Raw genomic sequence first — 15,361 nt, 5'->3', positions numbered from 1 at the left:
CTTTCTGCACTTACATAAGCATCCAATGATTCCCCTCTCTGCCAAACCTAGAGTGAGATGAGTTTCTTTCATCTACCATCAAGAGTCCTGAGTAATACCCAGGAGATAATGAACAGCTTAAGAAGATTTTAAGAATTTTTAAGTTTTAAGAAGGAAAGCAGTATCATCAGATTGTTTAATCAGAAAACCACTCTAGCAGCAATATGCAAGATAGTCTAAACTGGAAACAAGCAAGCTAATTAGAAAGCTGCTGAAGCAGTTACTCTAGGAGAACCTATGGATGGCCTGTAGAGACTTAGAGATAAAAAGCAGCTGACTGTTGAGAAACCTAGGAGGAAGAATTGAGAGGACCAAGTAGGGGAATTCCCTGGTGCTCCAGTGGTTAGGACTCCACACTTTCACTACAGGGAGCAGGAGTTTGATTCCTGGTCAGGGAACTAAGATCCTGCAAGCCAAATGGCCTGACCAAAAAACACCTTTTTTTTTTTTGGCCTCTCTGCACAGCTTAAGCGATTTTAGTTCTCCAACCAGGGAGAACCAGGGATCAAATCCAGGGCCTCCACAATGAGAGCTCAAAGTCCTAGTCACTGGACCACCAGGGAATTCCCTCAAAAAACAAAGTAAAAAAAAGGACTAAGTAGTTGATTAGATATAAGGAGAAGAGAGAAATAAAAAATCAGTTCCTTTTGGACATGCTGATTTTCAGGTTTCTCAAGATGCACCAAGTAGAAATGAGTTGGACACGACTGAGTGACTTTCACTTTCACTTTCAAGATGTACCAAGCAGAAATGTTCCATAACCAGCCAGGTTTTGGGTAGTTTAAATCTCTGCAGAGAATACGGGCCAAGGATAAAGGCTTGGGAATTACCAGCATAAAGATCACTGAAGTCATGGGAATGAATGTCACGACCAGAGACAAGCTGCAAACTGAAAAATGAAGAGAACTCGACATATTTAAGAAATAAGCAGAAGCAGAGAAATCTATAAAGGTATCTAGGGATTAGGAGAGCTGAGAAGAAACACAGGGGTCAAATCATAAAGGCTGTCAAGATTTTAAAAACGAAGAATAAGTGAAGAAAGCATTTCAACAAGAATGAAGTAGTTAAACATGATCAAATATTTGTAAAATAAAGTAAAAGAGACTGAGAACTGTCCACTGGTCTCAGCAACAAGAGATGCTGATGAACTAGGCAAATCAATTTTCGCAGGATGTAATGGATTGAAGACTGGTGGGGAAGTGGAATCAGGAAATATGGATAATTCTCTTTTCAAAGGAAAGAAGAACAATAAATAAATAGAAGAGCTAAGGTGTCAGCTGGAGAGAGACAATTAGGAAAGGTGTTTAGAAAAATCTGATCACATTTAAACATTAATAGGAGAGACAGAGAAAAAAGAAAACGAGGTAGGAGAGAAAAGATAACACAGAATTATTTTCCCCTAGAGAATACAGGAGTAGTTGGGATTCAGAGCCAAAACAGAAAAAAATAATTATAAAAGAAAGTGATATCTCCTCTTCAATACTAGAGAAAAAGAAAGGGTTGATGAGAATGGAGTTAAATCTATAGATTAGACAAAAAGAATTCAAAGCCATATGATGGCCTTTAAGTGAAACAGGTGCTGCTTGAGAGGAAAAGGCAAAGGTGGCATGAACGGGAGTTCTAGAAGACTGAGGAAATTCTGAAGCAGCAGCTGGAGCGAAGTAAAGAGAAAGGTATCCTCAGGAACTGCTGGGCAGTACTAAAGCTGAAGAGTTCAGTTTACAGGTGTGCGATCTTCTCTAGCAGCCCTCAGTAACCAGGATATAAACACTTAATAAAACAAACCAGCATCACTGATCCAAGGTTTGGATTTTGTTCAGTGAGTGACATGCAAGCAAAGAGAGTCAAGGATGCTGGCAGTAGAGTGGCTAAAGTGATGAGCCATGGAATCTAAGCTAGACTGACTAAACCACACGGGAAAGTAAAGGATAACAGTAGAGGGACAACAGATAGGAAGAAAGCAGAGAAAAGCAGATACAGTGTGACTGATGGAATAAGAGACATAGCCACAGGTCAGCAAGTGGGAGGCGTAATTTTTAAGATTTCACAGAACAGTCTCTGGTGATAACACAGGCCACCAAAAGGTGATTCAAGTGAGAGATTATAGAAGAGACACCTCAAGGTAAACTGCAGTATTTGATGGGTTACTTGCACAAACACTAAAGTTACCCAGAATCACAAGATTTAAAATGGAAAGAGTGTATAAACTAGAAGCTTACAGTGCAAGAGACTGATATCAGTAAGAAAAGACAGATGGCAGAAGTTCCAAAGGAGTGAGAGACTTCTACTTCCTCAACAGAATAACTGGTAACAGACTCATCTTCCCACCATAAACAACTGGAAAACTGGACAAACCATATACAGCAACTGTTTTTAGGCACTGGATAACAAGCAATACCAGAGAAGACAATGGCACCCTACTCCAGTACTCTTGCTTGGAAAATCCCATGGATGGAGGAGCCTGATAGGCTGCAGTCCATGGGGTCACTAAGAATCGGACACGACTGAGCGACTTCCCTTTCACTTTTCACTTTCATGCACTGGAGAAGAAAATGGCAACCCACTCCAGCGTTCTTGCCTGGAGAATCCCTGGGGACGGGGGAGCCTGGTGGGCTTCCGTCTATGGGGTCACACAGAGTCGGACACAACTGAAGTGACTTAGCAGCAACAAGCAATACAGGAACAGAATCTTGAAAAGAAGGGAAGTGTATGAACCTAGAGCCTGTTATACAGAGTGAAGTTAGAGAAAGACAAGTATTGTATATCAACACATGTATATGGAATCCAGAAAGATGGTACTAATGAAGCTATCTGCAGGGCAAGAACAGAGATGCAGACACAGAGGACAGACTTGTGGACATGACGGGAGAAGGAGAGGATGGGGCAAAAGCAGCACTGAAACACGTACATTATGATATGTAAAACAGACAGCTAGTTGAAAGCTGCTGTGTAACACAGGGAGCTCAAGCACAGTACTCTGCGACAACCTAGATAGAGGGATAGGTAGGAGGGAGATTCAAGAGGGAAGGGACGCATGTATACATACTTGTGGCTGATTCTGTTATTGTATGGCAGAAACCAATACAACACTGTAAAGCAATTATCCTCCAATTAAAATTTTTAGAACAGAGAAGGGAAGCACACAAGTGAGTGCCACATCCAGCCCCGTTCTCTGACTGGGGATAACTGCCCCAAATGCACCATGAAATAGAACCAGCTACAGAAGATATTGTGAAGACTGGGGATTTCAGAATTGAAGAATAAAGCACCAAGTAGTAAGAAAAGGTGAAGATGATGATTAAAGGTGCTCACATATTACAGACAGTGAACAGTAAGTGCAAATGCTGTGAGACAAAGGCTGCACCACTCAACCACAGGAAACTGGTCTCTAGGCCCCCAGGGCAATTCTGCACTTGACAAACATCCACTACAAACCTATCACTAAAAGTTCTCACATAAATATGGTTACTGTTAACTCAAAGAACTGCTAAGGATTAACTTGCCTGCAGAAGGAAACACAAACCCTCTAAACTTCTATGGTCCCTGTCAACCTGGCCCCAACTCACTTTTCTGCTCTTATGCTTCCCATTCCTTTATACAAAGCCTTATACAAAGCTTCACTCCAACCAATAAATAGCACACTTGACATCAAGCTTTTAAAAAACCTTAAGTCTAGAAACTAACTCAATGGGTTATAGAGGTATTCACATTATGAAATCCATGTCCACAGCCACTTACTGAAAATCATTCTGAGCCAGAAAGATACGACTCCGAATTCACAATTTTTAGAATCCTTCAACACTTATATAGTACATATTTCATAAACAACATAAATTATATAGCATAATACATCATGTTATAATAACATAAATAATGAGGTCTGATATAGTACTCCATAATCAGATATTAATATTTCCATAGAAAAATGTATAAACCATAAATAAATAAGTCAAAAATAAATACAATAAACAAGTCTCATGCCTGTTCAGGTCCAGGTTTTGTTATCAAATGTGACTGGTGTGTCAAATCTAGAGGACAAGCTATTTCTTCAGAACTTTTGGATTTCTGAATTATGGATTAGGAATTATAGACCTGTGCTTAGACTGAGTGACAATAAACACTTCACGCAATATGCACATCACTGTAAGGCAAGCAATAACTGAAAGGCATTATTTAAGGAGGAAATCTTTAGCGTTAAATACATTAATCCTGCTGTTCTCAACCAAGGGTGATCTCACCCACTGCTAGGGGAATTTGGCAATATATGGAGATATTTTTCACTTTCACAACTGTGGGGAAATAAAAGAGAGGTATTTTTTATGGTGTGGTATTTACATCAAGTGACTTGAGGCCAAGGGTCTGCTAAATATCTTACAATGTACAGAACAGCCCCCCACAACAAAGAATTACCTGACCCAAATTATCTATACTGTTGAGGTTATCCTGCATTAATCAGAGACAAATACTGAAAACCAACAAGCTAAGCATTCAGAAGGTTGGGGGAGGAAATACAAATCCAAACACATAAAAAGGAAGGACACACTAAAGAACAGAAATCAATCAAGTAGACAACAATGACAAAAGACATTATAAACTGGTTCTTTGGAAAAATTAATAAAATAATTAAAACCTCTAGTTGGATACTACTTGAAGTTATTAGGGCACCAGTAATTACTCTAAAAACTGACAATTAAGAGAAAAAGGTATAAGCATTTATTCTACTTTTCCAGCTTGAGCTATACTTCGTTGTAACTAAACAGACCTTAACAGAGGATAAATTAAAGCAATTCTACAAACACACACACACACACACACACACACACACACACACACACACACACGAGAATTTAAATCAAAAAATACAGAAGGAATGAAACAGTAACAAATCACCATGTTGCATCCTACAATGATTCAGGGAGGAAATAAATGGTGAAATCAAAGAGGAAAATGTGTTGGGCAGCTGTCACCACCTGAATCTACAACAAGTGAGGCAACTCGACCTAATGTGGAGTTATCTTTTGATGTGATGTATTAGAATGTACACATCATCACTGAAGTACACCTGCACCCCCCCTAAAAAAATGTAAATCAAACAGAGTTTATAACTCTAACTCCCTGTCTACAAGAAATACAGAGGTGCAGGTGACTATCAGCAAAACCCAAAGTATGAACAAATAACCCAGTTTCAACAAGTCAATGGCCAAGGGAAAAAAAAGAGCGGGTGAGGAGGAATGTTCTAGATTAGGGTTGACAAAGGCTTATGGTGTAGCCCTCAAAGCTAAGATTTTTACATTTAAAAAAGAATATGGGACAGAGACCTGATAGAGCCCGCAAAGCCTAAAATATTTACTGACACTTTACAGCAAGTTGGGCAACTCTTGTTCTAGATTATACTTACAAAAGCTTCAAAGATGCAGCAACTACATAAAATGAGTAGACCCAGTTGCAATTCTGATTAGAACAAATGCATTATAAATTTTTATATAATTAAGAAAATTTGAGTATGAGCTGATTATTACAAGACATTTAAAAATTACTGTTAATTTTGTAAGGTTATGGTTTTGTGCAGAATAATTATTTTAAAAGGAGGAAGGTCAGATTTTTTTAAAATACTAATGGTTGTTGAAGCTGAGTGATGAGTGCTTAGAGGTTCTTCGTACTCTCTTTTTTCTATGTATGCTTGGAAATTCTCAAAAGCAAAAGTTAAAAAAGACAAAGTTTTAGCAAAACAGATCAGGGGAGAAAAGAAAAAGAGAGGATACAAATATAAAACTGTTGACTTTTTAAAAATGCACAACATGAGAGCCGTAAATTTTATTTGGGGCAAAATGAGGACTGCAGCGTGGGAGACAGCACTTTGAAATAGCTCTAAGAAACTACTCCAAAGAAGGAAGGGGGATGTTCAGTATGTATGAGATTTTGGTGAAGGGGGAATACATGCAATCAAGCACATATTCTTCCAAAAGGTTTCTGCTAGACTCATGAACCTTCCGTGAGTCACGAGAAACAGTCATCACCATGAAGGCTTTTAGTGTTTTTCTAGGTATCAGGAGATACAAGAATCATGCTAATAAAATCGGCTCCTGAAAATATCTATCTGAAGACCTCTGCTGCCAGTCCCACCACACCACCCCCAGCACAGAGTGCCTCATTTCTGCTCTCCTTCCTGAACTTCTTTCAGGGGGTGTTGAACATCAGCAGCTGAAGCAGCACATGATTTAATCCTTGTAGAGATAGATGGCAAGTGCCCATAGCAAGAGCCAACTTGTAGCTGACACAACACAGAATGAAAAAAAGAAGCAGTCACAGCTATAACTGAAATGGAAAGTAAGACTGTAAACAACTATATAGTCATAAATCAGATAAATAATATGACAAACTTTTAGAAAAAAAATGCTAAGAATTAGGAAGTTAAGAACTAGATAACCTGAAAAGACCAACTATTTATTAGAGGAATTAAAATATGATCAGAGACCTGGCCTAAAAAAAAAAAAAAAAAAGGCCCCTGGCCCATATGATTTCACCAAACTTTCATAAAATAGATAATCCTTACTTTATACAGACTGCTTTCAGGGAGGAAAAAAATGAGGAAAAGCTGCCAATTTAAAGAGAAGAGAGAGAGAAGTCGCTCAGTCGTGTCCGACTCTTTGCGACCCCGTGGACTGTAGCCTACCAGGCTCCTCTGTCCATGAGATTCTCCAGGCAAGAATACTGGAGTGGGTTGCCATTGCCTTCTCCAGGGGATCTTCCCGACCCAGGGATCGAACCCGGGTCTCCTGCATTGGAGTCAGACACTAACCTCTGAGCCACCAGGGAAGCCCATTTAAAAGGACTAATAATTTTAATCCCCCAACCTGATAAAGATAATATAAGGAAATCCTTAGGTCTATTTTATTCATGAATAGAGAAATGAAATACTCAGTAAAATAGTAGTTAACTAAAACTAGCAATATATCATAAAGTAAAGAATAACACACCATAAGAAAGGCATATTTTTCTAAATAGTTCAATATCTTTTAATCATCATGAACTAAAGGAGAAAAAAAATCAAAACAATGATGCCTTTTAACCTAATTACTAGTTTACAGGGAACCTAGAGGGAGATTCAAAAACACTGCAGGGAAGCAATCAGCAGAAGCCAAATTGTGGAAAACTCTACAGAACAAATGGCCAGTTTCCCCAACAAATAAATTACAAGGTTAAAAAAAGGGAAGAAATTTTCAGATTAAAAGATCATACTTGGGTATTATTTGAATAAATCTAAAAGGCTGTCTATAAATAAGATTCATTATGTTGGCGTAATGGCTAGACAGGCTCATAATAAAGCATATAAAAATACAGTAAAATTTTAATGATAATTGATCACTTACTATAAATTTCAACACTGCTGTATATTTAAAACTTTTCATCATAAAATATTGGAGAATAAAGTTCTAACAGATTCAGAGAAATCTGAACAATGAGTAGATATTTTAAGGATGCTAACAGCTTTTTTATTGTGAAATGGTATTGTGGGGGCTTCCCTTGTGGTCCAGTGGTTAAGACCTTGCCTTCCAGCACAGTGGGTGTGGGATCAATCCCTGGTCAGGGAACTGAGATCCCACATGCCTCCTGGCCAAAAAGTCAAAACATCAAACAGAAGCAATAATGTAACAAATTAAATAAAGACTTTAAAAATGGTCAACATCAAAAAAAAAAAAAACCTTTAAAAAAAGAATGAAATGGTATCCTGGATATGTAAAAAAAACAAAAGCTCTTGGGAGGTCACTGGTGGCCTAGTGGTTAGGATTCTGGGGCACTGCGGGGGTCCAGGTTCAATCCCTGGCCTGAAAACTAAGATCCTGAAAGCCGCATGGCACAGCCAAGGGGATAAAAAGCTCTTATCAGATAAAGACATCTACTGAAATATTTGATACCTACTGACTGACTAACACACACATTAAATAAGAAGCTTTTGGGGCTTCCCTGGTGGCTCAGACAGTAAAGAATCTGCCTGCAATGCAGGAAATCTGGGTTTGATCCCTGGGTCAGGAAGATCCCCTGGAAGAGAAAATGGCAACTCACTCAAATGTGCTTGACTGGAGAATTCCATGGACAGAGGAGCCTGGCAGGTTACAGTCCACTGGGTCACAAAGAGTCAGACACAACTGAGGACTAACACTCACAGTGAAATGCTTGGGCTTCCCAGGTGGTTCAGTGGGTAAAGAACCTGCCTGCAACGCAGGAGACACAGGAGTCGCAGGCCTGATCCCGGGATCTGGAAGAATCCCTGGAGAAGGGCATGACAACCCAATTCAGTATTCTTGCCTGGAGAATCTCATGGACAAAAAGGAGCCTGGAGGCCTCTAGTCCATAGGGTAGCAGAGAGCTGGACATGACTGGAACGACTGAGCACATACGCACTGTATGTTTAATGTTTATAGATAAAACATCTCACATGGCATTTCCTTCAAAATAATTAGGGACAGGAGTGATACTTGGCTTTGAACTGATCATTTTTTAAGCCAGGCGATAGGTATTTACAGGTTTCACTGTACTACTCTATTTTTATTTTGTATGTGATTGAAGTTTTCTATAATAAAGTTTTTTAATGAGAAAAAGAAAAAAATCTATTAAAAGACCATAAGAGCGGATCTCAATGAATGCGGAAAGGTATGTTCATGGATGAAACCATTAAATATAGTTAAGTCATCAATTCTACCCAGATTAATTTACAAATTAAATAAAACTGTGCAAATTCTTTGCACTCTACATCAAAAGCAGGAATCGAATTTCCTTCCCCTTCTATAGAGGCTGGCCTTAATAACTCACTCCTAATCAAAAGAATGTGGCAGAAGTGAAGCTACCTAACTGTCTAAATTTCAGGGTTAGGTCATAAAAAAGATACAGCTTCCAGTGGAATCTCTTCCTCACGATACTCACCCTTGTCACCCAACACTATGTGGGGAAAAAAGTCACACGTGAAACTGTACGTAGATGTTCTGACCAAGAGCCCAACTGTATATAAAAAACATACTACAAAACTACAATACTGTCATTTTAAAAACAATTCCAAACGGTTGTAGAAAGAGAAAGATAGACAAAAGAAATAGAACACAGAGTGAAAGGCCCATTAAGTTTGGAATCAAAAACATTGTAGTGTCTGGGTTCTAATCCTGGATATGATAAAATGCAAATTACTTAATCTCTCCGATTGTTTGGTCCTCTATAAAACGGGTGTAATAATAATAATACCTAACTCACAGGGTTGTTTTAATAATTAAACAAGTTCATTAAAGTACTTTAGAAGAGCCTGTCTTAATACTGTTAAAGTGTATGTAAGCCAATTGTGGTAACTTAAAAAGTAACAAAGAAAATAATAATAAAATACATTAAGAAGCGGTTCCATATATAGAAAAGGCTACAACTTATAAAATAAAATTGTAAACTGCAGGGAAAGTGACTAGAATGTTGACAACAGTAGTCATCTTTAAATGGTAAATTAATGAGTGATTCTGAACACCTTTCAATTTTCTGAGTTCTTTACAGTTTAGGGCTTCCCTCATAGCTGTTGGTAAAGAATACACCTGCAACAGAGGAGACCCCGGTTTGATTCCTAGATCAGGAAGATCCCCTGGAGAAAGGATAGGCTATCCATTCCAGTATTCTTGGGCTTCCCTTCTGGCTCAGCTGGTAAAGAATGTGCCTGCAATGAGGGAAACCTGGGTTGGGAAGATCCCCTGGCGAAGGGAAAGGCTACCCACTCCGGTATTCTGGCCTGGAGAATTCCATGGACTGTATAGTCCATGGGATTGCAAAGAGTCAGACACAACTGAGCAACTTTCACTTACAGTTTATATGAATCAATGTTATTTAGAAACTTATTAATAAGTTTTTCGTAATAATGTCTTTTTAATGTAATTTTTAAAAGCTTGGGCTTCTAAATCAGAATGATCAACATTAGAATCTCATTCTGCTACTTAGTATCTATGAGAAAATTACTGAACAACTCTTAGCTTCAGTTTGCTCATTTGTAAAATGGGGCTATAATCAAGACCCTACAAATTGAAACTACAATGACCTCCCACTATACACTAAGTAAAATGGCTAAATTAAACCTATAAACAATATTAAACAAAACTATAAAACATTTTTGGCGAGAGTATAAATTGGTATAATAACCTTGGAAAACTGGCAGTATCTACTTAAGTTAAACAAATGTATATGCTACAATGAAGCATGTTCATTTATGGGCATATACACCCAACAGAAATAAGTATATATGCCTATTCAAAGAAATATATATTAGAATACTCACAGCAGCATTATTCATAATAGCCAAAAATTATAAACAACACAAATGCCTTTCAACAGAATGGACAAAGTGTGGTATAGTCTCAGTGGAACAGCTACCAATATATGCAATAATATGCATAAATCTCAAAAGGAGAGTTGAGAAAAAGAAACCAGATAAGAGAAGACCATATGATTCCATTTATATAAAGTTCAAAAAACAACAAAACTGATACATGACAACTGAGAATGTTACTGACAATGGAGCCTAGTAGGGTGATGTTTTATATCTTGGTAAGTGGTGGTTACATGGTTAGTTATATTTTATAATTCACAGAACTATACAATTACATATGTGTTATGTACTCTTTTATAAGTTGTATCTCAAAAAAAAAAAAATCACCAAGGCTAGTTAACAGTACATACTTCACAATGTTGTGAGGATAAATAAGACAAAAATAACTGTTTTTGTGCTGAGCACCATTCCAAGCATGTTCCATGTTTTAAAACTCAGTTAAGGACTTCCCTGGTGGAACACCACAGTTATGGCAGAAAGTGAAGAACTAAAGAGCCTCTTGATGAAAGTGAAAGAGGAGAGTGCAAAAGTTGCCTTAAAGCTCAACATTCAGAAAATGAAGATCATGGCATCTGGTCCCATCACTTCATGGGAAACAGATGGGGAAACAATGGAAACAGTGACAGACCTTATTTTGGGGGGCTCCAAAATCACGGCAGACGGTGACTGCAGCCATCAAATTAAAAGACGCTCACTCCTTGGGAAAAAAGTTATGATCAACCAGACTGCATATTAAAAAGCAGAGACATTACTTTGTTGACAAAGGTCCATCTAGTCAAAGCTATGGTTTTTCCAGTACTCACATATGGATGTAGAGTTGGACTATAAAGAAAGCTGAGCGCTGAAGAATTGATGCTTTTGAACTATGGTGCTAGAGAAGACTCTTGAGAGAGTCCCTTGGCCTGCAAGGAGATCCAACAAATCCATTCTAAAGGAAATCAATCCTGAATATTCATAGGAAGGACTGATGTAGAGGCTGAAACTCCAATACTTTGGCCACCTGATAGGAAGAACTGATTCACTGGAAAAGACCCTGATGCTGGGAAAGATTGAAGGCAGGAGGAGAAGGGGACCACAGAGGATGAGATGATTGGATAGCATCACCAACTCGATGGACATGAGTTTGGGTAGGCTCCACAAGTTGTTGATCGACAGGGAAGCCTGTCATGCTGCAGTCCATAAGGTCGCAAAGAGTCGGACACAACTGAGAGACTGAACTGAACTGAACTGAACTGGTGATACAGTGGATGAGAATGTACCTACCAATGCAGGGACACGGGTCTGACCCCTGGTCGGGGAGACCCCACATGCCACAGAGCAACTAAACCCATGTGCCACAACTACTGAGTGTGTGCTTTAGAGCCTGCGGGCTGCACCTACTGAAGCCGATGTGCCTAGAGCCTGTGCTCTTCAACAAAAGAAGCCACCACAATGAGAAGTCCACACACCGCAACAAGAGAGCAGCCCCTGCTCACCACAACCACAGAAAGCCTGTGTGCAGCAACAAAGACCCAGCACAACAACAAAAACACTTAAATCATCAAAGTAATCACAAAATGTAGGCTCCAGTATTATGAACATTATACAGATTAGGGGACTGACTCAAATAAAAATTAAGATTACTTATCCAAAGTCATATAACTAGTTAAAGGAGGAATCAGAATAAAATTCTTCACAGTCAAGCTTCAGATTCAAAACTTGTGACCACATGAATAAACTACCTCAATAATAATGAAAACTCAACACAATAACTAGACCAAAGTACTCACGAAGAGTTACCTATTAATACTATTGATATTACCATTATTATTAGGATTAACTTAAAAAATATTCCTTATAATACTCAAATATTCAATCCTACGATTAGCAAATCTATATAATTGTATATCCTAATCGTATGCTCTAATATATTAAATCAGTACTATAAAGGTGATATCATAATGTGAAATACATAAAGTATATTACTCTACTCTTCCCACAAATCAGTTACAATGGTCCAAAGGTTATATCCATTTCATCTTTCCACAGATAAAATTCATAATTTTATTAATACTGAAAGAAAATTTTATATACTAAATAACATCTTGAGAGATTTTTAGGTGTTAAAATTTCAAGACAATAAGAGAAAAGTTAATTTCAAAAAGAGTACTAGTCTAAGTTTAACCACATATTAACCAGGGTAGTTTTTGTTTGGTTGGTTTTCTGGGGAGGTGTGGGGTTGTTTTGTTTGTTGCTTTTGTTTTCTTTTTGGCCGTGCCATGAGGCTTGCGGGACCTTTTTTTTTTTAACTTTTTATTTTACATCGGAGTATAGTTGACTAACAATATTGTGATAGTGTACAGCAAAGTGATTCAGTTATACATATCCATATAACCATTCTTTTTCAAATTCTTTTCTCATTTAGATTGTTACATAATACCAAGCAGAGTCCCCTGTACTACACAGTAGGTCTTTGTTGGTTATCCATTTTAAGTATAGCAGTGGATCTTAATTCCCTGACCAGAGATCAAACCCAGGCCCCCAGCAGTGGAAGTCCAGAGTCTAAGCACTGGACCACCAGGGAATTTCCAACCAGGGGAGATTTTAAACTGAGAATTTCTTATAAAGTTATTTCTAAAAATTAACTGGTGAAATGCCTGTATAAAAATCATTTTTTGAAAATATGTACTAAGCATATCTTCTCATTTTTCTAGTTCCACCGCTACACCCCCACTGGTGCCATGGACACAAAAACAATCTCATTCATCAATCCAACCACTCAGAGATAACACGTGTTATTTCGTTCTTTCTTTGCATAATACTAATACAGGGTACAGCGTTCAGATGTTATAAAGACACTGATGCTATCCTATGATTCCTTAATAATATAGATGCTGGATGCTATGATTAAGTTGAAAACCTCAGAAATCTAGTTCAACCTGTTCCTACATAGTTGTCCTACTTGGAACACCTAAACTGACCTGGCTCGCAAATAAGATAAGTAAAGATGCCTGGACAAAACAATCATATAAAGTTGGCATATCTTTCATACTACACCTGTTTATCTGGCTTGAAATACTTTCCAGATGATAAAGTAAATAATTAATAGCTTCCACTCTCTTAAGGATTCCACGTCCTCCATACTCTTAAAATCATTTTACCATCACAAAGTACATTTTCCAATAACATTAATCGCAATTTAAACCCAGTATTATATAACTCAGAATCAACTAACTAGAAAGCAAAGCGACAAGTGAAGAAATCCAACTTCAACACAACCCCAGGAAACGGTTATCTTAGAACAAAATCAATTTACCAAGTTTCATGCGAAAGTTTCCCCGATCTTATGCTTGGGGACCAATATCTCCAGATAAAGAGTAACGATGGCTGCACGCTCAGACTATGAGAGAAAACATGCAGGTGTTATCGCTGACAACTGCCTCACACGTCTTTCCACCAAAAGCAAATCTGGAAATAATTCTCAAATAATTTCGCCCCTACTATCTATTTCATCGCTACCACTTCTAGAAATAACAGAATGAAGGACATCGACCAGTTTAGTTCAGAGGCAGAACCTTCCGCTTTCAAAATGTCAACGAAGTTAACCAATTTCACCTTTCAGTCTTCCCTTTAGAAATATTCTAGGGATGACAGTACTATTTTGCCTTCTGACTTCGAGGCAACAAATCTTTGCGGTGTTGTAACCACCACCACCACTCCTTTGAGGGAGAAAGCCGAGGCTGGGATCGCTTCATATAGGGTGGGCGTGTGCGCCCGGGGAGGAGCGAGGGGAGTCAGTCAAAAACAGACCGCGACCGGACTTTGCAACTCTCCTCCGTCAGCTGACCGGACCGCCCTCGAAGATTTTATTCCTCTGAAAAGCATAGACGACGGAAGCCCAGGTTTTAAGAAATGGGTTGAAAACAAGGGAAGACTCGGGGCCGGGTGGTTGAGGAGCGAGGCCTTAGGACCCGGGGCACCCAAGCCCACCCGTCCGCACTTCCGGGCCCAGCGCCCCGCCCGGCTCCCCCGGGCCGCTCTCCCAGAGGCCCCCGCAGCTCGCCCCACGTCCCGCAGCTGCGCAGCCCGACGGTCCCCGCGCAGCGATGTAACCACGGCCTGAGCCGCAGCTTCGCGGGGGGTGGGGAGGAGGGCAGTGGCCTGCCGCCCCTGCGCCGCCGTCTTACCTGTTGAGGAGCAGGGAGGCGGCGCTAAGGCAGAGCAGCAGGAAGCAGAACAGCGGGTACTGGCGACAGATCTCGCGTCCCACGTCCAGCCGCAGACGCTGCTTCAGCTTCTCCCCCATAGTCCGCATCCAGGGCGCCATCTTCGTCGGCGTCGCTGATGCTGTACTAAAGACTGAGGCCGAGGTCTAGGCGACCCCCATCTATCGCCCGCGTCTCCACCCCTCGGGGCAGGATCGCGGACCCAGACCGCCGGCGACCGGCGGACGGTCAGCCGGCTGCAGCCGCCCAAAGCCCCGCCCACGAGCCCCGCCGCGCGTGCGCGGCCACGCCCCCCGTCGGCCTGCGGGGATAGCCGCGAGATGTGTTCTACGTCAGCCGGCGGCGCAAGGCCCATCGCTTACCTCTCCGGTCTGGACCCTCGCACCGGCCTCAAGTGGAGAGCCCCGTTCCCCGGCGGCCGGCCCTTTGAAGAAATCGAGGGGAAGCTGCAGCACCCAGTAACCGCCTGTATTGCGGAGGAGAAACAGAAGGATGTGCCCGAGCACAGGAGAAACTGCAGCCCCCTGCAGCCACCGGGCCCTGCCTGCGGTACTCCGGAGCTCGGGGCCGCTGGGGACTGTAGTCTCTGGGACGCGCCCCTGCAGCGCTCTGCACGCCTCCTCTCCGTAGTCTCCGCTCTGCGTGGGGACAGGTCCAAGCTTTGCGCGACGCCCCAAGGGGAGGAGGGGGGGACACCTCTCAGCCCTTATTTTGCACGGGCCGCGCGCGGGTGAGTAAAACAACCCTGGAACATGGAAGAGTCAAACCC

At 40.5% G+C, this 15,361-nt stretch overlaps 1 protein-coding gene across 9 annotated transcripts in view; it reads right to left on the bottom strand.

The window, feature by feature from the left end:
• The window catches only part of SNX14 (sorting nexin 14), a 71,636-nt gene extending 56,819 nt beyond the window's left edge, over positions 1 to 14,817 (bottom strand). For all 9 annotated transcript variants that reach the window (XM_068985130.1, XM_068985129.1, XM_068985136.1 and 6 more), the window contains exon 1: positions 14,554 to 14,817. In XM_068985130.1, coding sequence (XP_068841231.1) covers positions 14,554 to 14,693 — 140 coding nt within the window. In that variant the 5' untranslated portion in view covers positions 14,694 to 14,817. The remainder of the gene's footprint in view (positions 1 to 14,553) is intronic.
• Positions 14,818 to 15,361: the final 544 nt, after the last annotated feature.

Source organism: Capricornis sumatraensis, chromosome 13 (assembly GCF_032405125.1).
Source record: "Capricornis sumatraensis isolate serow.1 chromosome 13, serow.2, whole genome shotgun sequence".
Lineage (NCBI taxonomy): Eukaryota > Metazoa > Chordata > Mammalia > Artiodactyla > Bovidae > Capricornis > Capricornis sumatraensis.
The sequence above is the reverse complement of the archived record's forward strand: the minus strand, read 5'-3'. Positions and strand labels throughout refer to the sequence as shown.